At 44.0% G+C, this 27,176-nt stretch overlaps 1 protein-coding gene across 2 annotated transcripts in view; it reads right to left on the reverse strand.

Moving 5' to 3' along the window:
* Window positions 1–7,004: 7,004 nt before the first annotated feature.
* The window catches only part of LOC138663906 (zinc finger protein 773-like), a 44,242-nt gene continuing 24,070 nt past the window's right edge, over window positions 7,005–27,176 (reverse strand). The window contains exon 7 of one of the 2 annotated variants that reach the window (XM_069750271.1): window positions 7,005–9,306. In XM_069750271.1, the coding sequence (XP_069606372.1) occupies window positions 8,249–9,306 (1,058 nt within the window). In that variant the 3' untranslated portion in view covers window positions 7,005–8,248. The remainder of the gene's footprint in view (window positions 9,307–27,176) is intronic. The other variant, XM_069750272.1, reaches the window with a different exon arrangement.

Here is a 27,176-nt window from a genome sequence, read left to right on the forward strand (position 1 = left end):
CCCTGTCTAGGAGTTTTGTGCCCGACTCTCCGGGTTTGCCTGAGCCAGCGGGTATTCTCAAAGAGGGGGTAATTTTGTCTGCCATCTCCCCTGATTTGCGGCGGGTGCTGCAAAAATTTCAGGCTAATAGACCTGACCGTTGCCCAGCGGAGAAACTGTTTGTTCCTGATAAATGGACGAGTAGAGTTATCTATGAGGTTCATTGTTCGGTGTTGGCTGGTCATCCTGGAATCTTTGGCACCAGAGATTTGGTGGCTAGATCCTTTTGGTGGCCGTCTCTGTCACGGGATGTGCGTTTCTTTTGTGCAGTCCTGTGGGATTTGTACTCGGGCTAAGCCCTGCTGTTCTCGTGCCAGTGGGTTGCTTTTGCCCTTGCCAGTCCCGAAGAGGCCCTGGACACATATCTCTATGGATTTTATTTCGGATCTCCCCGTCTCTCAAAAAATGTCGGTCATTTGGGTGGTTTGTGATCGCTTCTCTAAGATGGTCCATTTGGTACCCTTGTCTAAATTGCCTTCTTCCTCTGATTTGGTGCCATTGTTCTTCCAGCATGTGGTTCGTTTACATGGCATTCCGGAGAACATCGTTTCTGACAGAGGTTCCCAGTTTGTTTCGAGGTTTTGGCGAGCCTTTTGTGCTAGGATGGGCATTGATTTGTCTTTTTCCTCGGCTTTCCATCCTCAGACAAATGGCCAGACTGAACGAACCAATCAGACCTTGGAAACATATCTGAGATGTTTTGTTTCTGCTGATCAGGATGATTGGGTGTCCTTTTTGCCTTTGGCTGAGTTCGCCCTTAATAATCGGGCCAGCTCGGCTACTTTGGTTTCGCCGTTTTTCTGCAATTCTGGTTTCCATCCTCGTTTCTCTTCAGGGCAGGTTGAGTCTTCTGACTGTCCTGGTGTGGATACTGTGGTGGATAGGTTGCAGCAGATTTGGACTCATGTAGTGGACAATTTTATATTGTCTCAGGAGAAGGCTCAACGTTTCGCTAACCGCAGGGGCTGTGTGGGTCCCCGACTTCGTGTTGGGGATTTGGTTTGGTTGTCATCTCGTTATATTCCTATGAAAGTTTCCTCTCCTAAGTTTAAGCCCCGTTTCATTGGTCCGTATAGGATTTCTGAGGTTCTTAATCCTGTGTCTTTTCGTTTGACCCTTCCAGCTTCTTTTTCCATCCATAACGTATTCCATAGGTCATTGTTGCGGAGATACGTGGCACCTGTGGTTCCATCCGTTGATCCTCCTGCCCCGGTTTTGGTTGAGGGGGAGTTGGAGTATATAGTGGAGAAGATTTTGGATTCTCGTATTTCGAGACAGAAACTCCAGTACCTGGTTAAGTAGAAGGGTTATGGTCAGGAAGATAATTCCTGGGTTTTTGCCTCTGATGTTCATGCTGCCGATCTGGTTCGTGCCTTTCATTTGGCTCATCCTGGTCGGCCTGGGGGCTCTGGTGAGGGTTCGGTGACCCCTCCTCAAGGGGGGGGGGTACTGTTGTGAATTCTGTGGTCAAGCTCCCTCCTGTGGTCATGAGTGGTACTTCGGCTGGTTCTGTCTATGAGCTTCCTCTGGTAGATGTGAGTGGGGCTGCGGCTTCTGAGTTTCCTTCCTCAGGTGACGAGGTTAAGTCGTTAGGTGCTGCTCTATTTAACTCCACCTAGTTCTTTGTTCCTGGCCTCCAGTCAATGTTCCAGTATTGGTCTAGCTCTCTCCTGGATCGTGCTTGTGGCCTGTCTGCCTTGCATAAGCTAAGTTTTGCTTGTGTTACTTTTGTTTGCTATAATTTCTGTCCAGCTTGCTATATTGGTTTTTCTTGCTTGCTGGAAGCTCTGAGACGCAGAGGAAGCACCTCCGTACCGTTAGTCGGTGCGGAGGGTCTTTTTGCCCCCTCTGCGTGGTTGTTTGTAGGTTTTTGTGCTGACCGCAAAGCTATCTTTCCTATCCTCGGTCTATTCAGTAAGTCGGGCCTCACTTTGCTAAAATCTATTTCATCTCTGTGTTTGTATTTTCATCTTAACTCACAGTCATTATATGTGGGGGGCTGCCTTTTCCTTTGGGGAATTTCTCTGAGGCAAGGTAGGCTTATTTTTCTATCTTCAGGGCTAGCTAGTTTCTCAGGCTGTGCCGAGTTGCATAGGGAGCGTTAGGAGCAATCCACGGCTACCTCTAGTGTGGTATGATAGGATTAGGGATTGCGGTCAGCAGAGTTCCCACGTCTCAGAGCTCGTCCTATGTTGGTAACTATCAGGTCACTTTGTGTGCTCTTAACCACTAGGTCCATTGTGGTTCTGAATACCTGTTCATAACACCCATCTGTGTCCAGCACTCTGCCCCATCTGTGTCCAGCACTCTGCCCCATCTGTGTCCAGCACTCTGCCCCATCTGTGTCCAATCCTGCCCCATCTCTGTCCAGCACTCTGCCCCATCTCTGTCCAGCACTCTGCCCCATCTCTGTCCAGCACTCTGCCCCCCGTGTCCAGCTTTCTGCCCCCCCCGTGTCCAGCTTTACTGCCCCCCCTGTGTCCAGCTTTACTGCCCCCGTGTCCAGCTTTCTGCCCCCCGTGTCCAGCTTTCTGCCCCCTCTGTGTCCAGCTTTCTGCCCCCCGTGTCCAGCTTTACTGCCCCCTTTGTGTCTAGCTTTCTGCCCCCGGGTCCAGCTTTCTGCCCCGTGTCCAGCTTTCTGCCCCCTGTGTCCAGCTTTACTGCCCCCTTTGTGTCCAGCTTTCTGCCCCCCCCCTGTGTCCAGCCTTCTGCCCCCTCTGTGTCCAGCTTTCTGCCCCCCCCCGTGTCCGGCTTTACTGCCCCCTTTGTGTCCAGCTTTCTGCCCCCCCTGTGTCCAGCTTTACTGCCCCCTTTGTGTCCAGCTTTCTACCCCCCCTGTGTCCAGCTTTACTGCCCCCTTTGTGTCCAGCTTTCTGCCCCCCCCCGTGTCCAGCTTTACTGCCCCCTTTGTGTCCAGCTTTCTGCCCCCCGTGTCCAGCTTTACTGCCCCCTTTGTGTCCAGCTTCCTGCCCCCCGTGTCCAGCTTTACTGCCCTCTTTGTGTCCAGCTTTCTGCCCCCCGTGTCCAGCTTTACTGCCCCATCTCTGTCCAGCTTTCTGCCCCCCGTGTCCAGCTTTACTGCCCCCTTTGTGTCCAGCTTTCTGCCCCCCCTGTGTCCAGCTTTACTGCCCCCTTTGTGTCCAGCTTTCTGCCCCCCCCCCCCCCCGTGTCCAGCTTTACTGCCCTGCCCTTGCTTCCAGTAGAATGTAAGTCCGCAAGGACAGGGTCCTCTCCCCTCTGCACCAGTCTGTCATTGTAAATTTGTGTACTGTAAACGTTATCTATAACCCTGTACGTAACCACTTTTCTCATGTACAGCACCATGGAATTAATGGCGCTATATAAATAAACAATAATAATAATCTTCTCGCCCTACTACTTGCACCAGTGACTCCATTTCATCACATTTCCTCCAGTCCCTTTCCCCTGCTGTCACAACTCACCTAACCAAAATATTCAACCTCTCTCTCTTCTGGTGTCTTTCCCTCCCCATTTAAGCATGCCATCATACATCCATAACTTAAAAAAACATTCCTTGATCAAAACTGTGCTGCTAACTATAGACCTATAGAACTATAGTTAATCTTCAAACTCCTGGAACACCTGGTCCACTCCTATCTTATCCGCCATCTCTCAGAGAACTCTCTTCTCAATCCTCTACAATCTGGTTTCCACTCTTTACACTCTACTGAAACTGCCCTCACTAAAGTCTCTAATGATCTACTAACAGCTAAATCTAATGGTCACTACTCTATGCTAATTCTCCTGGATCTTTCTGCAGCTTTCGACACTGTGGATCACCAGCTACTCCTCACTATGCTCCGCTCCATCGGCCTCAAGGACACCGCTCTCTCCTGGCTCTCCTCCTATCTCTCTGACTGCTCCTTCACTGTATTTTATGGCTGCCTCCTCATCTCATCTTCCTTTTACTGTTGAGATTCCTCAAGGATCAGTCCTAGGTCCCCTCCTCTTCGTATACTGCCCCTATTGGACAAACAATCAGTAGATTTGGATTCCAGTACCATCTCTATGCTGATGACACCCAACTACAGACTTCTTTGACATCACGCCTGCCTTCAGTTTCTTGGCAATTTCTCGCATGGAATAGCCTTCATTTCTAAGAACAAGAATAGACTGTTGAGATTAGCATGAAAGTTCTTTTTATTCTGGCCATTTTGAGAGTGTAATGGAACCAACAAATGTAATGCTCCAAATTCTCAACTAGCTCAAAAGAAGGTCAGGTTTATAGGTTCTCTAATCAGCCAAACTGTTTTCAGCTGTGCTAACATACATATAGGGTTTCCAAGGGTATTCTAACCAAACATTAGCCTTCACACAGTTAGCAAACACAAAGTACCATAAGAACACTGGAGAAATGGTTGTTGGAAATGGGCCTCTATACACCTATGAAGATATCACATTAACATCCAGACGTTTGCAGCTAGAATAGTTATTTACCACATTAATAATATATAGAGTGTATTTCTGAATCATTTAATGTTAGCTTCACTGGAAAAAACTGTGCTTTTCTTTCAAAAATAAGGAAATTTCTAAGTGACCCTAAACTTTTGAACGGTAGTATATATCGATCAGCACCTCCTAATGTGAACACCTGCAAGCTGCGAAAACTGCATGATATAGACAAAAAAATAACACAGCAGCAAATGTGCATGAATCTAGGCCTTTTGAAAATACAGAAAAACATTAAAAACATTCAATTTAAATTAAATTTCTTACAATTTCAATGCCAGCTGATTTTCCCACGCTCAAAAATTCATCAGATTTCAGGCTGTGAGGGAGCGCAGCTTCAGTGACGTCACCACTAGTCACCGAAGCTCCGCTCCCAGCATTCATTCCGCAGTAGTTTACAGCTGGGGACGGTCGCATTAGCACTGCTCCTGATTGTAAACTGCAAATACTCCAGATATTGATTACGTCATGGGACTGACTGTACGCCGGACAGGTATGAATATATTGTTGGTTTGTTATTTTTTCATTTAATACAGGAGATCGAGGGCGTCGCATGGATTACCAATAACAATAAAATGGTCAGTGTTTAGTGTTTTGTCATTAAAATACTTTATTCTGCATGTGTGTGTATTTAACACTTAAACTATAGGATAAGTAATGGCTAGGTGTCTTATTGACACCTCTCCATTACTAAGCCAGGCTTAATATCACCTCACAATACAAAAGGTAACATTAACCCCTTATTATCCCATATGCCACCACTACAGGGCAATGGGAAGAGAGAGACTAAGTGCCAGAATTGCTGCATCTTACAGATGCGCCTTTTCTGGGGTGGCTGGGGACAGATGTTTTTAGCCGGGGGGAGCAGTAACCATGGTCCCTCTCTAGGCTATTGATTTCTGCCCTCAGTCACTGGCTTTCCCTCTCTGGCACAGAAAATTGAGCGGGAGCCCATGCCAGTTTTTTCTGTGAAAACATTATTTTATTAAATACACACAGGAACCAAATTTTACACACACATGGTGCTAACAGTATTAGAGACTGACATATACAAATCTAACTGTTCTGCTATGGTTTACTGTATGTAAACCATGTCTACTATCCTGTCGGCTTCTGCAATGATTTTGCAGAAGCGGACACATGAATTATCGGCTATTCTGCTATCTCTCTATGAAATATAAAGATATATACAATATATATATCTACTATACTAGATTGTGGCCCGATTCTAACGCATCGGGTATTCTAGAATATGCATGTCCCCGTAGTATATGGACAATGATGATTCCAGAATTCGCGGCAGACTGTGCCCGTCGCTGATTGGTCGAGGCAACCTTTGTAACATCATCGTCGCCATGGCAACCATTATGACATCTACGTCAATACTGTGCCCGTCACTGAATCAGAAACGTAGGATTTCTACGTCCTTTATGACATCATTGTCGCTGTGCCCGTTGCTGATTGGTCGAGGCCTGGCGGCCTCGACCAATCAGACGCGGGATGTCTACATCCTTTATGACATCATCATCGCTGTGCCCGTCGCTGATTGGTCGAGGCCTGGCGGCCTCAACCAATCGGAGACGCGGGATTTCTACGTCTATACTGTGCCCGTCGCTGATTGGTCGAGGCCTGCCGGCCTCGACCAATCAGAGACGCGGGATTTCCAGGACAGACAGACAGACGGAAAAACCCTTAGGCAATTATATATATAGATAATTGTCTAAGGGTCACTTCCATCTGTCCGTCTTTCTGTCACAGATATTCATTGGTCGCAGCCTCTGTCATGGAAATCCAAGTCGCTGATTGGTCGCGGCAAAACAGCCACGACCAATCAGCGACGGGCACAGTCCGGAAGAAAATGGCCACTCCTTACTCCCCGCAGTCAGTCCCCTCCAGTCAGCGCTCACACAGGGTTAATGGCAGCGTTGACCGCGGTGTAACGCACTCAGTTAACGCTGTTATTAACCCTGTGTGACCAACTTTTTACTATTCATGCTGCTTTGCAGCATGAATAGTAAAAATATCGAACGTTAAAAATAATTAAAAAAAATAGTTACATACTCACCCTCCGTTGGCCCCCGGATCGAAGCGGCCGGTTATTGATGCTCCTCGCGACGCCCCGGTGACCGCTCCATGCATTGCGGTCTCGCGAGATGATGACCTACGTCAGGCTGCATAATTTTACAACGTTAACAGGCTGCAGAGGTACAATTGTACCTTCATATATATTTTATTGAAATTTGGCCAATATATTCTGGACCAAAACTGCAGAGATGTCACGAAATTTCAGCCCTCTACGGCTTCTCGAAAAAAAAAAGTTATTGCAATTTTAAAACGGAATAGTTACAATTGTACCTACTCAGCCGGACGAAGGTTAAAACACTGAAGTCATCATTCATTGGCTAATTTATGTCACATGGTCACCGACAATTTGTCACAGGTGATTCTCATTTGTGATTTACCACGGGCGAGTCAAAATGTGTTTCCATACTAACTTAGTTTAATCAGATTTTATTGGTTATACATAACAAAACATAACATAAAAAAACAAAATTTCTTCTGGGCAACCCAGGGCCTCATTGCATACAATAACCAGAGAATTATAATACTGCTCTTGTACATCCAAGTTGATTACAGATGCATTTAAGATAACTTATACACTATACTCTTTTCTCCGTATTAAGTTAAAGATATATCAAGTAGAGAAAAAAGGAAAAAGACAAACAAATGAGAAACCACAACATTGGTGAATATGGCTGGCTAAGAAGGATATATAAATTCTATTAGATATAAAAGTAGTAAGAGGGAGGAAAAAAAGAGATCATACAAGAGATAAGATAAACAAAGGGATGACAGAGTGGAGATGAGTAAGCAGGGGTGGAAATTTTTAGTCCATATTTTCTTTATTCGCAAGGATACATTGTATCCATACTAATTTAATGTAAAGGGTGCCAATACCAGTGTCACATCAAGCTTTAGGTTTTTCTATTTTTCCCTCCTATTATTTTTTGTTTTATTGTTTCTTATTTGCTCTTTTATGTTTAAATACGAGTGCTCTATACAAAAAAAACTTTCACTTGATGCATTTTTTTCAGTAGATATTCCACATTATTTACTGAAAGAGGACCTCTCAGCAGAAGTTTGCTAAGTAAACTACAGGCATTGTCAAGTTGGCACTGTTAAACTGACTAAAATGATACCTAGGGTGAAGAAACCCATCTGGTGGTTCTTGTGTAATCAGTGTTAGAAGTTTTCAGTTAATGATATGCTCGTTGTTCGGGGTAGGACTGTAGGAAGAGTCATCTTCCTGCTCTAAGCCAGAGAAACCAAGTAAAGCACAAACATGTTCCTGATCATAGAGACAGAGAGATTGTGCTTCGGAGCGGCCTGTGAGCAGGTCTTTCCTTGGTTTCTTTGGCTTAGAGCAGGAAGAGGAGACTCTTCATACAGTCCTGCCCCGAACAACAAGCATAAAATTAACTGAAAACTTCTAACGCTGATTACACAAGAACCACAAGGAGGATTTCTTCACGCTAGGTATCATTTTAGTCAGTGTAACAGTGCCAACCTAACAATGCCTGTTGTTTACTTAGCAAAATCCTGCTGAAAGGTTCACTTTAAATGTCATGGGTGCCAATAAACATGAGCAGGACTGTATCTGTAAAACATTTCACACATTCTGAAGAGGAATATGGCTTCTCTGTGTGAGTTCTTTGGTATATAACAAGACTTGATTTTGCTACAAAACATTTCCCACATTCTGGACATGAAAATAATTTATCGTCTGTGTGAGTTTACTTATGTGTAGCAAAATGTTATCCTCTGTGTGAGTTTTCTGGTGTTTAACAAGATTTGATTTCTGTGCAAAACATTTCCCACATTCTGAACATGAATATGGTTTTTCCCCAGTGTGAACTCTAAGGTGTGGCATAAGATCACATTTCCTTATAAAACATTTCCCACACTCTACACATGAAAAAGGTTTCTCCCCTGTGTGAGCTTTCTGGTGTCTAACAAAACATGATTGATCTGCAAAACATTTACCACATTCTAAACATGAAAATGGCTTCTCACCTGTGTGAATTCTTTGATGTACAGCGAGATGTGATTTACTTACAAAACATTTCCCACATTCTGAACATGAAGCAAGCTTATCCTTTGTATGAAGTTTTTCATGTGTATTAAGATGTGATTTCTGTTTAAAATATTTCCCACACTCTAAACATGAATATGGCTTCTCCCCTGTGTGAGTTCTCCGATGTATAGCAAGATATGATTTATCCGCAAAACATTTCCCACATTCTAAACATGAAAAAGGCTTCTCCCCTGTGTGAGTTCTTTGATGTGTAGCGAGATGTGATTTATCTACAAAACATTTCCCACATTCTGAACATGAAGCAGGCTTCTCCTTTGTATGAATTTTCTCATGTGTATTAAGAATTGATTTATGGTTAAAATATTTCCCACACTCTGAACCAGAAAATATTTTTTTCTCTACGTGATTGTTTTGCTGCTTAACAACATTCATCAATTTCAGATAAAAATATTTTCCACATTCTGAAGATGAAAATGGTTTAGTTACTGCCAGATCACTTTGATTTTTAATGACCCTTTTGTGACTTTTATTTTTCCTAATAGACTGTGATGGATCAGAGAATATATCTTTGCTGTGAAGAGATGATGGTATATCTGGAATAATGGCATTATTTTCACTTGTATCTTGTGTGATATCAAGGTCATCTGATTTTAAATCTGAGTATGTCAGATGTCCGTCTGGTCTTCTGGTAGACTCATCTGCTAAAAAATAAAATCTATTATTTTTGAAAAAAATATCCTTAAAATATATATTTTTACATTTCTATATAAAATGTTGATTAACCCCTTTCTGACCTCGGACGGGATAGTACGTCCGAGGTCAGAAGCCCCGCTTTGATGCGGGCTCCGGCGGTGAGCCCGCATCAAAGCCGGGACATGTCAGCTGTTTTGAACAGCTGACATGTGCCCTTAATAGGCGCGGGCAGAATCGCGATCTGCCCGCGCCTATTAACTAGTAAAATGCCGCTGTCAAACGCAGACAGCGGCATTTAACTACCGCATCCGGCCGGGCGGCCGAAATGACGGCATCGCCGACCCCGTCACATGATCGGAGGTCGGCGATGCTTGTACATTGTAACCATAGAGGTCCTTGAGACCTCTATGGTTACTGATCGCCGGTAGCTGTGAGCGCCACCCTGTGGTCGGCGCTCACAGCACACCTGATTTTCTGCTACATAGCAGCGAACAGCAGATCGCTGCTATGTAGCAGAGCCGATCGTGCTGTGCCTGCTTCTAGCCTCCCATGAAGGCTATTAAAGCATGGCAAAAGTAAAAAAAAGTTAAGAAAAAGTGAAAAAAATAAAAAAAATATAAAAGTTTAAATCACCCCCCTTTTGCCCCAATCAAAATAAATCAATAAAAAAAAATTCAAATCTACACATATTTGGTATCGCCGCGTTCAGAATCGCCCGATCAATTAAAAAAAAGCATTAACCTGATCGCTAAACGGCGTAGTGAGAAAAAAATTTGAAACGCCAGAATTACGTTTTTTTGGTCGCCGCCACATTGCATTAAAATGCAATAACGGGCGATCAAAAGACCGTATCTGCACCAAAATGCTATCATTAAAAACGTCATCTCGGCACGCAAAAATAAGCCCTCAATCGACGCCAGATCATGAAAAATGGAGACGCTATGAGTATCGGAAAATGGCGCAAATTTTTTTTTTTTTTTTTTAGCAAAGTTTGGAATTTTTTTTCACCACTTAGGTGAAAAATAACCTAGACATGTTAGGTGACTATGAACTCGTAATGACCTGGAGAATCATACTGTCAGGTCAGTTTTAGCATTTAGTGAACCTAGCAAAAAAGCCAAACAAAAAACAAGTGTGGGACTGCACTTTTTTTGCAATTTCACCGCACTTGGAATTTTTTTCCCGTTTTCTAGTACACGACATGATGTCGTTCAAAAGTACAACTCGTCCCGCAAAAAATAAGCCCTCACATGGCCAAATTGACGGAAAAATAAAAAAAAGTTATGGCTCTGGGAATGAGGGGAATGAAAAACGAACACGGAAAAACGAAAAATCCCAAGGTCATGAAGGGGTTAAATTTTATATATAACTAGCAATTTCCATTATTCACTAAGAAAAATACAGTTCTCAATGTAAAAGTAGACCTCGGTTTAGACCAGTGGTCTCAAACTGTATTCCTCGAGGGCTGCAAATTTTCTTCAAGATTTCCTTAGCATTGCACAAGGTGCTGGAATCATTATCTGTGCAGGTGATTAAATTATCACCTGTGCAACAAAAGGAAATCCGGAAAACATGACCTGTTTGCAGCCCTTGAGGAATGCAGTTTGAGACCCCTGGTTTACAGCAAGAACCAGTAGAGAATGACCTTCGACTCTTTGATCATGCTCCATCCCAAATATTAGAATAAGACACAAAAATGCTAAATAGCTCAAAAATGGTATCAATCAAAACTTCTCATCCCACGAAAAACAAGCTCCTACTTAGGTTCATCATCTGTTAATAGAAAAATAGAGTGTGTCAACGTTAATAATTGTTCACAACTTTGTGAAATGTAATATGGCTTCCTTAAACCAAATCAAGCACAAGTTGTGCTCATAAAGCAGAAAATTCCTCTTCTGTGAACATTGCAATACAGTATGTCAAACCAGAGTTAGGGTCCACATATTTAGCATTGTTGTATGGAATAGTCATAGGTTAAATAAAAAGGTCCAACATCACTGGATATCTGGAAGCATCACCTGTATCTAGATAAATGAATTAGCAGATACCTGACAGTTTCTAGAGGAGAACATTTTTAATGTGTACTTCCTCGTTAGCAGAGAGGAGCTATAACAAAGGTGAAGATACTGAGGCGGATGGGATGTCTCACCTCAACCAGAAACATTACATGGCTGAAATGGAAATGCAATCAACACCATCCAAGGATATATCTGTGTGATACATCAAGAGACATAATCACTTCTGTGGGATCAAGGACCATTATTTTCAGCCTTGGGAAGCCACGCAAATACAATATCAATTTGATTTATGGATAAATCATAGTCGTGTATGCGGAAAGTATGCTCGGAAATATGGCTCTTATATTATACTATAAGAAAATTCTTGTGGGAAAACATAACAAATTTAGAACTGGATCTTTGATCACATGTTCCATGCATGAAAATAGCCAACTCTCACCTGACAAGGACGAGAGGTGAGGGGTGAAGAATTAGACCCTTCATAATATCTCCTCAAAAAGACCTCAGTAAGACCCAAGAGAGACGTAAATCTGTCCTACTTTCTGCTGTGATTTCCCTTGCAAAGAATCTAATGTTTTCCATCAAAACGGGAAGTGGTGGCATCTAGAAGTTTGGCGTGGATGAGTGAACTGGTTATTGGGTGAGCTCAGTTCATTGTAAGCCTATTGCGGTAGGGGAGTGGACAAGCGAGTGTGAACCGGAGTCGTCCTTTACAATTACATCTGAGTCATGTGTGCAGCGAGTGGGTGGTGTTTATGACATTGTAGTAAGAACAGCCCATTTTATTTAGGCTGTATGCCCACGTTGCGTTTTTTATACGTTTCTGCCGCGTTTTTTGCCGCAGCGAAAATGCATAAAAAACACATTCCCATGCAATCCTATGGGATTCCGCAGTTGCTGTGCCCATGCTGCAGATTTTCCCGCTGCGGAATTGCATAGTGGTAAAATTCGTAGCGTGTGCATTATTTCTGCAGAATCGCGGCAATTCGCAGCCATAGGATTGCATTGAAACGCTCACTTTTCGTATGTGGCTATGCCTACAATGCGTAAAGTGAGCGCTTCATGTGAGGATGGTACCCAGTCTGGAGGAGAGGAGACTCTCCTTCAGGCCCTGGGATCCATATTCATGTAAAAAAAAGAATTACAATAAAAAACTAGGGATATACTCACCTTCGCACTCGGCGGCATCAGTTCCCAGGGATGCATTGCGTGAATCGCCTGAGATGCCGTCGCGGTCACATGACCGTGACGTCGCAAAGGTCCTTCACGCAAAACATCCCTGGGAGCGGAACGTAGCGGGAGCGCCGCTGAGGAGATCGGGGCCCGTCGGAAGATGAGAATAACCATATATTTTTTTAACATTCTATCTTTTACTATTGATACTGCATAGGCAGCATCAATAGTAAAAAGTTGGTCACACTTGTGAATCACTATAAAAACTATTTTATATAAAAAAATAATTATTTTTGCATCCCTTTATTCTAAGAGCTCTAACATTTTTAATTTTCCACTGATGGAGCTGAATGGGGGCTTGTTTTTTACTGGACAAGATGACGTTTTCAGTGGTACCGTGTTTATTTATATCCGTTCTTTTGATCGCGTGTTATTCTATTTTGTTCAGCGGTATGATGATAAAGCATTGGTTTTTTTACTTTTCTTATGGTGTTCACTTAAGGGGTTAACTAATGGTACAGTTTTATAGGTTGGGTAGTTGCGGACGAGGCGATACCAAATATGTGTACTTTTACTGTTTAGATTTTTTTTTCCGTTCAAATATTTATTTAGTGATAGAATAAATATTGATTTTTTTATTATTATTTTTGATTTTTTTTTTTAAATATATTTTTACAATTATTTAAATTTTTTTTTTTTTTTTTTTACTTTTTTCTAACTTTTTTACTTTGTCCCACTATGGGATAATCATTTTTTTTGCAGACTGATCGCTTCTATGGCATGCAGAAGAAGCTGCGCATGGTCACCAAGTTTCCTAGCTCTGGTGACCCGGATGTCGTCATCGGGTCACCATGGCAACGATCAGGAGCCCGCGTCACGCAGCGGGGGTTTCCGATGCAAAGGCAGAGGGGGTGTCAGCCCCTGCTCCGGCTTCTGAAATTTTGCGATCGTGTTTGATCGCAGTATTTGGGGAGTTAAAGTGGCGGGAGTGGTCTGTGACCGCACCTAGTGCCAGCTGTCAGAATCAGAGACGTACTATTCCGTTCATGGTCAAATTGGCCCGGGTCACATGCATAGAATAGTACGTCTGATGTCAGAAAGGGGTTAAAGTACTATTACACTCATGACAGCTATACTTCACTTGGGCAGCACGGTGGCTCAGTGGTTAGCACTGCAGCCTTGCTGGGGTCTTGGGTTCAAATCCCATCAAGGACAACATCTGCAAGGAATTTGTATGTTCTACCAGTGTTTGTGTGCGTTTCCTCCGACATACCTGAGACATTCTGATAGGGAATTTGAATTGAGAGCCATACATCAATTATAATGTATGTAAAGTGCTGCGGAATATAATAGCGTTGTTTACCATATTTTTCAGACTGTAAATCGTGCGGGACCATAAGAAGCACCTAGGTTTCAGGGGAGGAAAAAAAATTGAAGAAAAAAAATGTGGTCATGACACACTGGTATAATGGGGGGAGGGGGTGTTATCCATGGCCACCATCCCCATCCTGGTATACATGGTCCACTCAACCCCATCCTGGTACACATGGTCCCCTCAACCCCATCCTGGTATACATGGCAACCATCCCCATCCTGGTATACTTGGTCCCCTCTTCCCAATCCTGGTATACATGGCCACCATCCCCATCCTGGTATACTTGGTCCCCTCTTCCCCATCCTGGAATACATGGCCACCATCCCCATCCTGGTACACTTGGTCCCCTCTTCCCCATCCTGGTATACATGGCCACATCCCCATCCTGGTATACTTGGCCCCCTCTTCCCCATCCTGGTATACATGGCCACCATCCCCATCCTGCCATACTTGGTCCCCTCAACCCCATCCTGGTATACATGGCCACCATCCCCATCCTGGTATACTTGGTCCCCTCTTCCCCATCCTGGTATACATGGCCACCATCCCCATCCTGGTATACTTGGTCCCCTCTTCCCCATCCTGGTATACATGGTCCACTCAACCCCATCCTGGTACACATGGTCCCCTCAACCCCATCCTGGTATACATGGCAACCATCCCCATCCTGGTATACTTGGTCCCCTCTTCCCCATCCTGGTATACATGGCCACCATCCCCATCCTGGTATACTTGGTCCCCTCTTCCCCATCCTGGTATACATGGCCACCATCCCCATCCTAGTACACTTGGTCCCCTCTTCCCCATCCTGGTATACATGGCCACCATCCCCATCCTGCTATGCTTGGTCCCCTCAACCCCATCCTGGTATACATGGCCACCATCCCAATCCTGCTATACTTGGTCCCCTCTTCCCCATCCTGGTATACATGGCCACCATCCCCATCCTGTTATACATGGTCCCCTCTTCCCCATCCTGGTATACATGGCCACCATCCCCATCCTGTTATACATGGTCCCCTCTTCCCCATCCTGGTATACATGGCCACCATCCCCATCCAGGTACACTTGGTCCCCTCTTCCCCATCCTGGTATACATGGCCACCATCCCCATCCTGGTATACTTGGTCCCCTCTTCCCCATCCTGGTATACATGGCCACCATCCCCATCCTAGTACACTTGGTCCCCTCTTCCCCATCCTGGTATACATGGCCACCATCCCCATCCTGCTATGCTTGGTCCCCTCAACCCCATCTTGGTATACATGGCCACCATCCCAATCCTGCTATACTTGGTCCCCTCTTCCCCATCCTGGTATACATGGCCACCATCCCCATCCTGTTAAACATGGTCCCCTCTTCCCCATCCTGGTATACATGGCCACCATCCCCATCCTGTTATACATGGTCCCCTCTTCCCCATCCTGGTATACATGGCCACCATCCCCATCCAGGTACACTTGGTCCCCTCTTCCCCATCCTGGTATACATGGCCACCATCCCCATCCTGTTATACATGGTCCCCTCTTCCCCATCCTGGTATACATGGCCACCATCCCCATCCTGTTATACATAGTAACATAGTAACATAGTTAGTAAGGCCGAAAAAAGACATTTGTCCATCCAGTTCAGCCTATATTCCATCATAATAAATACCCAGATCTACGTCCTTCTACAGAACCTAATAATTGTATGATACAATATTGTTCTGCTCCAGGAAGACATCCAGGCCTCTCTTGAACCCCTCGACTGAGTTCGCCATCACCACCTCCTCAGGCAAGCAATTCCAGATTCTCACTGCCCTAACAGTAAAGAATCCTCTTCTATGTTGGTGGAAAAACCTTCTCTCCTCCAGACGCAAAGAATGCCCCCTTGTGCCAGTCACCTTCCTTGGTATAAACAGATCCTCAGCGAGATATTTGTATTGTCCCCTTATATACTTATACATGGCAACGATCAGGAGCCCGCGTCACGCAGCGGGGGTTTCCGATGCAAAGGCAGAGGGGGTGTCAGCCCCTGCTCCGGCTTCTGAAATTTTGCGATCGTGTTTGATCGCAGTATTTGGGGAGTTAAAGTGGCGGGAGTGGTCTGTGACCGCACCTAGTGCCAGCTGTCAGAATCAGAGACGTACTATTCCGTTCATGGTCAAATTGGCCCGGGTCACATGCATAGAATAGTACGTCTGATGTCAGAAAGGGGTTAAAGTACTATTACACTCATGACAGCTATACTTCACTTGGGCAGCACGGTGGCTCAGTGGTTAGCACTGCAGCCTTGCTGGGGTCTTGGGTTCAAATCCCATCAAGGACAACATCTGCAAGGAATTTGTATGTTCTACCAGTGTTTGTGTGCGTTTCCTCCGACATACCTGAGACATTCTGATAGGGAATTTGAATTGAGAGCCATACATCAATTATAATGTATGTAAAGTGCTGCGGAATATAATAGCGTTGTTTACCATATTTTTCAGACTGTAAATCGTGCGGGACCATAAGAAGCACCTAGGTTTCAGGGGAGGAAAAAAATGGTGCTCCCTCACTTCCGAGCCCCGACGTGTGCCCAAACAGTGGTTTACCCCCACATATGGGGTACCAGCATACTCAGGACAAACTGCGCAACAATTACTGGGGTCCAATTTCTCCTGTTACCCTTGAGAAAATAAAAAATAGCTTGCTAAAACATCATTTTTGAGGAAAGAAAAATGATTTTTTATTTTCACGGCTCTGCGTTGTAAACGTCTGTGAAGCACTTGGGGGTTCAAAGTGCTCACCACATATCTAGATAAGTTCCTTGGGGGGTCTAGTTTCCAAAATGGGGTCACTTGTGGGGGGTTTCTACTGTTTAGGCACACCAGGGGCTCTGCAAACGCAACATGACGTCCGCAGACCATTCCATCAAAGTCTGCATTTCAAAAGTCACTACTTCCCTTCTGAGCCCCGACGTGTGCCCAAACAGTGGTTTACCCCAACACATGGGGTATCAGCGTACTCAGGAGAAACTGGACAACAACTTTTGGGGTCCAATTTCTCCTGTAACCCTTGGGAAAATAAAAAATTCTGGGCTAAAAAATTATTTTTGAGGAAAGAAAACGTATTTATTATTTTCACTGCTCTGTGTTATGAACTTCTGTGAAGCACTTGGGGGTTCAAAGTGCTCACCTCACATCTAGATAAGTTCCTTTCGGGGTCTAGTTTCCAAAATGGGGTCACTTGTGGTGGGTTTCTACTGTTTAGCCACATCAGGGGCTCTGCAAACGCAACGTGACGCCCGCAGAGCATTCCATCAAAGTCTGCATTTCAAAACGTCACTACTTCACTTCCGAGCCCCAGCATGTGCCTAAACAGTGGTTTACCCCCACATATTGGGTATCAGCGTACTCCGGAGAAACTGGACAACAACTTTTGGGGTCAAATTTCTCCTGTTACCCTTGGGAAAATAAAAAATTGCGGGCTAAAAAATCATTTTTGAGAAAAGAATTTTTTTTTTTTATTTTCATGGCTCTGCGTTATAAACTTCTGTGAAGCACTTGAGGGTTCAAAGTGCTCACCACACATCTAGATTAGTTCCTTTGGGGGTCTAGTTTCCAAAATGGGGTCATTTGTGGGGGATCTCTAATGTTTAGGCACACAGGGGCTCTCCAAACGCGACATGGTGTCCGCTAATGATTGGAGCTAATTTTCCATTTAAAAAGCCAAATGGCGTGTCTTCCCTTCTGAGCCCTGCCGTGCGCCCAAACAGTGGTTTACCCCCACATATGGGGTATCTGCGTACTCAGGACAAACTGGACAACAACATTTGTGGTCCAATTTCTCCTATTACCATTGGCAAAATAGGAAATTCCAGGCTAAAAAATAATTTTTGAGAAAAGAAAAATTATTTTTTATTTTCATGGCCCTGCATTATAAACTTCTGTGAAGCACCTGGGGGTTTAAAGTGCTCAGTATGCATCTAGATAAGTTCCTTGGGGGGTCCAGTTTCCAAAATGGGGTCACTTGTTGGGGAGCTCCAATGTTTAAGCACACAGGGTCTCTCCAAACTTGACATGGTGTCCGCTAAAGAGTGCAGCCAATTTTTCATTCAAAAAGTCAAATGGCGCTCCTTCCCTTCCAAGCCCTGCCGTGCGCCCAAACAGTGGTTTACCCCCACATATGAGGTATCAGCGTACTCAGGACAAATTGGACAACAACTTTCGTGGTTCAGTTTCTCCTTTTACCATTGGGAAAATACAAAAATTGTTGCTAAAAAATCATTTTTGTGACTAAAAAGTTAAATGTTCATTTTTTCCTTCCATGTTGCTTCTGCTGCTGTGAAGCACCTGAAGGGTTAATAAACTTCTTGAATGTGGTTTTGAGTACCTTGAGGGGTGCAGTTTTTAGAATGGTGTCACTTTTGGGTATTTTCAGCCATATAGACCCCTCAAACTGACTTCAAATGTGAGGTGGTCCCTAAAAAAAATGGTTTTGTAAATTTCGTTGTAAAAATGAGAAATCGCTGGTCAAATTTTAACCCTTATAACTTCCTAGCAAAAAAAAATTTTGTTTCCAAAATTGTGCTGATGTAAAGTAGACGTGTGGGAAATGTTATTTATTAACTATTTTGTGTCACATACCTCTCTGGTTTAACAGAATAAAAATTAAAAATGTGAAAATTGCGAAATTTTCAAAATTTTCGCCAAATTTCCGTTTTTATCACAAATAAACACAGAATTTATTGACCTAAATTTACCACTAACATGAAGCCCAATATGTCACGAAAAAACAATCTCAGAACCGCTAGGATCCATTGAAGCGTTCCTGAGTTATTACCTCATAAAGGGACACTGGTCAGAATTGCAAAAAACGGCAAGGTCTTTAAGGTCAAAATAGGCTGGCTCATGAAGGGGTTAAAGAGAATGAATATTCACTGCTCTCCACTCCCATGGGCTTAAGTAATATATGGTAAATGTTAGTCATATTAAACAAAATAGTTAACCCCTTTCTGACATCGGACGTACTATCCCGTCGAGGTGGGGTGGGCCCCCATGACCACGGACGGGATAGTACGTCCAGCGCGATCGGCGGCGCTCACGGGGGGAGCGCGGCCGAGTGTCAGCTGCCTATTGCAGCTGACATCCGGCACTATGTGCCAGGATCGGTCACGGACCGCTCCCGTCACATTAACCCCCGGCACACCGCGATCAAACATGATCGCGATGTGCCGGCGGTGCAGGGAAGCATCGCGCAGGGAGGGGGCTCCCTGCGGGCTTCCCTGAGCCCCCCGCAGCAACGCGATGTGATCGCGTTGCTGCGAGGGTCTTACCTCCCTCCCTGCTTGTTCCAGGCCCGGATCCAAGATGGCCGCGGATCCGGGTCCTGCAGGGAGGGAGCAGAGCAGGCACTGTGAAGCAGCCTGCACTGCTCTCAGATCGGTGATCTGACAGAGTGCTGTGCAAACTGTCAGATCACTGATCTGTGATCTTCCCCCCTGGGACAATGTAAAAAAGTTAAAAAAAAATTTTCAAAATGTGTAAAAAAAAATAAAAAAAATATTCCTAAATAATGAAAAAAATATATATATATTATTCCCCTAAATACAATTCTTTATCTAAATAAAAAAAACAATAAAAGTACACATATTTAGTATCGCCGCGTCCGTAACGGCCCGACCTATAAAACTGGCCCACTAGTTAACCCCTTCAGTAAACACTGTAAGGGAAAAAAAAAAAAAACGAGGCAAAAAACAACGCTTTATTATCATACCGCCGAACAAAAAGTGGAATAACACGCGATCAAAAAGACAGATATAAATAACCATGATACCGCTGAAAGCGTCATCTTGTCCCGCAAAAAACGAGCCGCCATACAGCACCATCAGCAAAAAAAAAAAAAAGTTATAGTCCTGAGAATAAAGCGATGCAAAAATAATTATTTTTTCTATAAAATAGTTTTTATCGTATAAAAGCGCCAAAACATAAAAAATGATATAAATGAGGTGTCGCTGTAATCGTACTGACCCGAAGAATAAAACTGATTTATCAATTTTACCAAACGCGGAACGGTATAAACGCCTCCCCCAAAAGAAATTCATGAATAGCTGGTTTTTGGTCATTTTGCCTCACAAAAATCGGAATAAAAAGCGATCAAAAAATGTAACGTGCCCGAAAATGTTAACAATAAAAACGTCAACTCGTCCCGCAAAAAACAAGACCTCACATGAATCTGTGAACCAAAATATGGAAAAATTATAGCTCTCAAAATGTGGTAACGCAAAAAATATTTTTTGCAATAAAAAGCGTCTTTCAGTGTGTGACGGCTGCCAATCATAAAAATCCGCTAAAAAACCCGCTAAAAAAGTAAATCAAACCCCCCTTCATCACCCCCTTAGTTAGGGAAAAATTAAAAAAATGTGACGCCTGCAGACCATTCCATCTAAGCCTGCATTCCAAATGGAGCTCCTTCCCTTCCGAGCCCTCCCATGCGCCCCAACGGTGGTTCCCCCCAACATATGGGGTATCAGCGTACTCAGGACAAATTGGACAACAACTTTTGGGGTCAAAATTCTCCTCTTACCCTCGGGAAAATACAAAACTGGAGGCTAAAAAATAATTTTTGGGGGAAAGATTTTTTTTTTAAATTTTCACGGCTCTGCGTTACAAACTGTAGTGAAACACTTGGGGGTTCAAAGCTCTCACAACACATCTAGATAAGTTCCTTAGGGGGTCTAGTTTCCAAAATGGTGTCACTTGTGGGGGGTTTCTACTGTTTAGGTACATTAGGGGCTCTGCAAATGCAATGTGACACCTGCAGACCATTCCATCTAAGCCTGCATTCCAAATGGAGCTCCTTCCCTTCCGAGCCCTCCCATGCGCCCAAACAGTGGTTCCCCCCCACATATGAGGTATCAGTGCACTCAGGACAAATCGGACAACAAATTTTGGGGTCCAATTTCTCCTGTTACCCTCGGGAAAATACAAAACTGGGGGCTAAAAAATAATTTTTGTGGGAAAAAATTTTTGTTTTATTTTTACGGCTCTCCATTATAAACTTCTGTGAAGCCCTTGGTGGGTCAAAGTGCTCACGACACATGTAGATAAGTTCCTTAGGGGGTCTACTTTCCAAAATGGTGTCACTTGTGGGGGGTTTCTACTGTTTAGGTACATTAGCGGCTCTGCAAACGCAATGTGACACCTGCAGACCATTCCATCTAAGTCTGCATTCAAATGGCACTCCTTCCCTTCCGAACCCTCCCATGCGCCCAAACAGTGGTTCCCCCCACATATGGTGTATCATCGCACTCAGGACAAATTGGGCAACAAATTTTGGGGTCCACTTTCTCCTGTTACCCTCGGGAAAATACAAAACTGGGGGCTAAAAAAAATAATTTTTGTGGGAAAAATTTTTTGTTTTATTTTTACGGCTCTGCATTATAAACTTCTGTGAAGCACTTGGTGGGTCAAAGTGCTCACCACACCTCTAGATAAGTTCCTTAGGGGGTCTACTTTCCAAAATGGTGTCACTTGTGGGGGGTTTCAATGTTTAGGCACATCAGTGGCTCTCCAAACGCAACATGGCGTCCCATCTCAATTCCTGTCAATTTTGCATTGAAAAGTCAAACGGCGCTCCTTCCCTTCCGAGCTCTCCCATCCGCCCAACCAGTGGTTTACCCCCACATATGGGGTATTGTCGTACAACAATGTTTGGGGTCCATTTTCTCCTGGTACCCTTGGTAAAATAAAACAAATTGGAGCTGAATTAAATATTTTGTGAAAAAAAGTTAAATGTTCATTTTTATTTAAACATTCAAAAAATTCCTGTGAAGCACCAGAAGGGTTAATAAACTTCTTGAATATGGTTTTGAGCACCTTGAGGGGTGTAGTTTTTAGAATGGTGTCACACTTGGGTATTTTCTATCATATAGACGCCTCAAAATGACTTCAAATGAGATGTGGTCCCTAAAAAAAAATGGTGTTGTAGAAATGAGAAATTGCTGGTCAACTTTTAACCCTTATAACTCCCTAACAAAAAAAAATTTTGGTTCCAAAATTGTGCTGATGTAAAGTAGACATGTGGGAAATGTCACTTAAGTATTTTGTATGACATATCTCTGTGATTTAATTGCATAAAAATTCAAAGTTGGAAAATTGCGAAATTTTCATAATTTTCGCCAAATTTCCGTTTTTTTCACAAATAAACGCAGGTACTATCAAAGAATTTTTACCATTGTCATTAAGTACAATATGTCACGAGAAAACAATGTCAGAATCACTGGGATCCGTTGAAGCGTTCCAGAGTTATAACCTCACAAAGGGACAGTGGTCAGAATTGTAAAAATTTGCCCGGTCATTAACGTGCAAACCACCCTTGGGGGTAAAGGGGTTAATAAATATATGTAAGGATATGAAAATGTAATATCTGATCATTGCTAATATCTTGCAAATTTCAGATATTTTCATAAACACACAAAAAGTACAATGAGAAGAAACATACTGTAGTGGAATTTGTATATGCATGGATGAATGACCAGCAGTAACCTATCATCTGTTCTAGGCTGCAGGTCTTCACAAAGATCATGACTTATAGGCTGCAGAACGCTAGGCTGAGAGAGAGGCTGCAGAACGCCGGGAGGAGAGAGCTTTCAAGCTTCAGATGGCTCAAATAGAAAGAGGTAATATCCCGCAGATGACCCCCTTCCAGGAAATAAATCCAAGGAAACCACGTCTCTAAAACCTCCCTGTGATGGATAAGGATACAGGCATAGATACTTTTCTTCGGGGGTTTGAAAAAAACCTGCAGGCAATACCATCTACCCAGTGAGCAGTGGGGGCAGTATCTAACCCCAGGGTTGAGAGACAAAGCCCTGGAAGTTTTTGCTGGCCTTCCACCAGATCTAGATGGGAACTATGAGGCCATAAAAGAGGCCCTGATCAGGAAATACAACCCAACCCCAGAAGTGTATTGGATAAAGTTCCAGAACCTACAATGTGGATCAACTGACAGCTATGCGGATTTCATGAGCACCTTGAGAACCACGATCCACCAATGGATCAGGGGACTTTCTGTTAACAGTTTTGAGGACTTAACGGATCTTCTGGTCAAGGATCAATTTCTTCATGTGTTCCCCACGGATGTACGTTAATTTGTGTGTGATCGAGAGCCACAAACTGTGGATCAGGCGGCAAAGATTGCTGACTTATGTAGCTAAAAGGATGCCTGAGGTGCGGAAGCCATCGGGACTCAGCTGGAAGGGAGGTGAGCCAAACGGGGACCCTTCTCCCTCTGCCGGACGATTACCAGTTCTATCCAAGCCTACCTCCAATGGGGTCCCAGTAACTAGACATTCTTTAGGCGATGAACGCAGGTGCTTCTCCTGCAACAAAGTGGGACATGTCAGTGCAGTTGTCCTGATAGGGAGAAATGCCCAACTACAACCACAAAGCTGTCTGGGGCCCCATCTTCTGTCCTCTTTGTGGCCGGCTCTGATGCGAGGACTAATGAGAAGTCAATCTTTCACTGTTGGCAATAAAGTCACCATTGCTCTCAGACACTGGAGCACAGGTGACTCTGGTGCGCCCAGTAATGGTAAGCCCTGCCAATATCATACCAGGAAAGACTGTCTATAACCGGGAATGGAGGGGTCAGCCCTGCCGTGCCCATGGCCCGTGTGTTCGGTGGCAGCGTGTATGAAGGGGGGGTGTGTGGACTGTGTCGGGGTCTGAATTATGCTCCCATTGCATCATAGGACAGAGGTTGAGTGCTGGACTGAGGGAGAGGAGATCGATTAACCCTTGCAGGCGCAACCCCAAGTCAAGTGATGAGAAGCGAGTACGTGACCAATTCTCTACCTAAGCAGGAAACTTCTACCCAGAGAAGTGGCTTATGCCACCATTGAAAAGGAATGTTTAGCAATTGTGTGGGCTCTGTAGAAACTGCAATCATACCTCTATGGGCGCAACTTCACTGTGATAACCGATCATAACCCACTGAGTTGGCTCAGCAGAGTAGTTGGGGACAACAGGAAAATGCTTAGATGGAGCCTTACATATTGAATATTACAGCAATATGATTTTACCATTCAACATAAAGGAATTGATCACGGCAATGCTGATGGCTCATCTCACCAGGGCAGGGCGGAACCACATACGCGCTCCAGAGCTGACCTGTAAGTCAATCCCCATGCACGTTCATAAGGAGGGAGGTGTAGTAGAATATGTATATATATGGATGTATGACCAGCAGTAACTTAGCATCTGTTCTAGGCTGCAGGTCTTCACAAAAGTCATGACCTATTTTATCCTGAGAAAAAGACAGTCTTCCTAGTCTCACTTCAGGGTGGATTTCCTGAACACACTCAAGTGGAAACATTTCATACGCTTTTAAACAGACATGCCAATTGCAGCATGACACTATTTACTATGAGAAAGGTCACACAAATAAGTTCAAAGAAAAATAATGTATTCATTGGTAAAATAGCCAGGATCCAGTCACAAACCAAGGATTAGAATATTAACCTGAAAGGATGGTCTACAAATTTGATCTCCAGGTTGACTCTATAAATTAGGCCTTTACACATAAAAAGGTGTTTGCAGATTGAGGGGCAGCCAAGCTGATGTGAGCCTCTCCATATTCATCTCCCCCTCACGGAGCAGAATGCCGGACTGCAAAGTTTAGATATTTCTGTAAAGTTTCTCCCTATATTTTTATAACTGTTTTGCATATTTGCATGTCAATTTTTATTTTCATATTTTTATATCTTTTACTGTAAGCACTATATCTTTTCTATTAAAGCTTAAAACTTTAATAAGTTTGAACCTTGTATGCTCTAAAGAATCCATAGCCTTAGAGTGTGTGACCCTGCTGATTGACAGACAGTAGTAGTAATATTTCCGCGACTCATCGCCCATATGTTCGATGAGTGATGGCAGCGTGTATGAATCTGGGTGTGTGGTCTGTGTCGGGGTGTGAATTATGCTCCCATTGCAGCATAGGACAGAGATTGAATGCTGGACTGAAGGAGAGGAGATAGATTAACCCTTGCAGGCGCAACCCCAAGTCACGTGCTGAGGAGCGGGTACGAGACACATACCAAAATTTTTACCATGTAAAGTGACACATCAGCTTTGAAAAATGGGGCCTGGTTAGAAACACAAAATTGGCTGCTGTGGGAACTGGTTAAACCAGGGGTTGGCAATTAATTTTCCTAAGGGGCCACATGAGAGACCGTGACTGTTGTGGAGGGCCGAAACAATAGGAAGAAATTAATTCTGCTCAATATTAATATTGATATAATTATTATACTATTGATACTTTTATTAATTGTGTCACTTAATATTGAGCAGAATTAAATATGCTGACATCTCCGTATATATCGTTTGAACCCGAACACAGCCCCTTCTGTGTACCGTATCAGCCCCCCAACAGCCCCTTATATGCATCGTGAGCCCCCACACAGCCTCCCCCATATGCGGCATGAGCCCCACACAACTTCCTCCATATGCGGCATGAGCCCCACACAGCCTCCCCATGTGCAGCATGTCGTCCCCATGTACAGCACCATGTGACTCCTCCGATGTGCAGCACCATGTCACTTCCCATTTGCAGCACCATGTTACCCCTCATATTCCGCACCATGTCAACTCCCATGTGCAGGACCATGTGCATCATCATATCACCCGCCATGTACAGCCCAATGTCACCCCCCCCCATGGGCAGCAACATGTCACCCCCATGGGCAGCACCATATCACCCCCATAGCCTCCCCATGCCCACCCAAACAGCCCATACACATGAGAAAAAAGGCTACCACATACCTCGGACCTGTTCCCTGGCTCTCTGCTTCCCTCCCTGTCTCCGCTGCACTGACTCTTCAGAGTACACAGTTCACGCGATGAAATGACGTCATTGCGTCAGCTGTTTCACACGCTGATTGGTGGAGGAAGTGGCTGGAGGCCCCTCCTCCATCAAACAAGTGAGTGGGGCAGAGCCGCAGATAGAAACTGCGAGCAGGTGTGCACCGCTGTCTCGGTCCATGGGCCGGACTGAGACAGCCAGAGGGCCGGATGTGGGCCACACTTTGCCCAGGTCTGGGTTAAACCAGAGTATGTTGGTCACTTGACAGTATTTATTGTCAATGATTTAGAAACTGGTCGTGAAACATTTATGAAGTAATTAGAGTATGTGACTTGGTGGCTCTTGTTAATCCAAAGTAACATAGGAGCAGGGCCGGCTCCAGGTTTTCATGGGTCCTGGGCGAAAGAGTCTCAATGGGTCTTTGTAACACATACCATGATGCATGATGCACAGATACGGCAGAGAAATATAGGTACAGTACATTGCCAAAGATTTCACTTACGGTACTTCTTACATTACATGAGTGAGAGCTGAATGTAAATTCTACAATAGATCAGAAACCGGTCAATCCCCGCAGTGCACAGTGCATGCCCTGGGGATATGTAAAAGTTTTCATTTTAGACCGGACAGTATAGTCCTCCATACAGTATTTTGGGCACCACATAGTCCTCCATTCAGTATTATGGGCACCACATGGTGCTCCATACAGTATAATAAGCCCAATATATTGCCCCATACAATATAATTTGCACCATATATTACTTCATACAAAATAATGGGCACCATAGCGCTTACATATTCTGCAGCGCTTTACAGTTTGCACACATTATCATCACTGTCCCTAATGAGGCTCACAATCTATATTCCCTATCAGTATGTCTTTGGAATGTGGGAGGAAACCGGAGTACCCGGAGGAAACCCACACAAACATGGGGAGAACATACAAACTCCTTGCAGATGTTGTCCTGGGTGGGATTTGAACCCAGGACTCCAGGGCTGCAAGATATTGCTCCATACAGAAGAATGGGCCTCATACAGTGTACGAGAATGGAAAGTATTCAGACCCCTTTAAATTTCTCACTTTTTGTTTCATTGCAGGCATTTGGTAAATTCCAAAAAGTTCATTTTTTTCACATTAAAGTATACTCTGCATCCCATCTTGACTGAAAAAAAAACAAATGTAGAAATTTTTGCAAATTTATTAAAAAAGAAACTGAAATATCACATGGTCATAAGTATTCAGACCCTTTGCTCAGACACTCATATTTAAGTCACATGCTGTCCATTTCCTTGTGATCCTCCTTGAGATGGTTCTACTCCTTCATTGGAGTCCAGCTGTGTTTAATTAAACTGATAAGACTTGATTTGGAAAGGCACACACCTGTCTATATAAGACCTCACAGCGTCAGACCAAATGAGAATCATGAAGTCAAAGGAACTGGCCAAGGAGCTCAGAGACAGAATTGTGGCAAGGCACAGATCTGGCC

This window comes from Ranitomeya imitator, chromosome 2, assembly GCF_032444005.1.
Source record: "Ranitomeya imitator isolate aRanImi1 chromosome 2, aRanImi1.pri, whole genome shotgun sequence".
Lineage (NCBI taxonomy): Eukaryota > Metazoa > Chordata > Amphibia > Anura > Dendrobatidae > Ranitomeya > Ranitomeya imitator.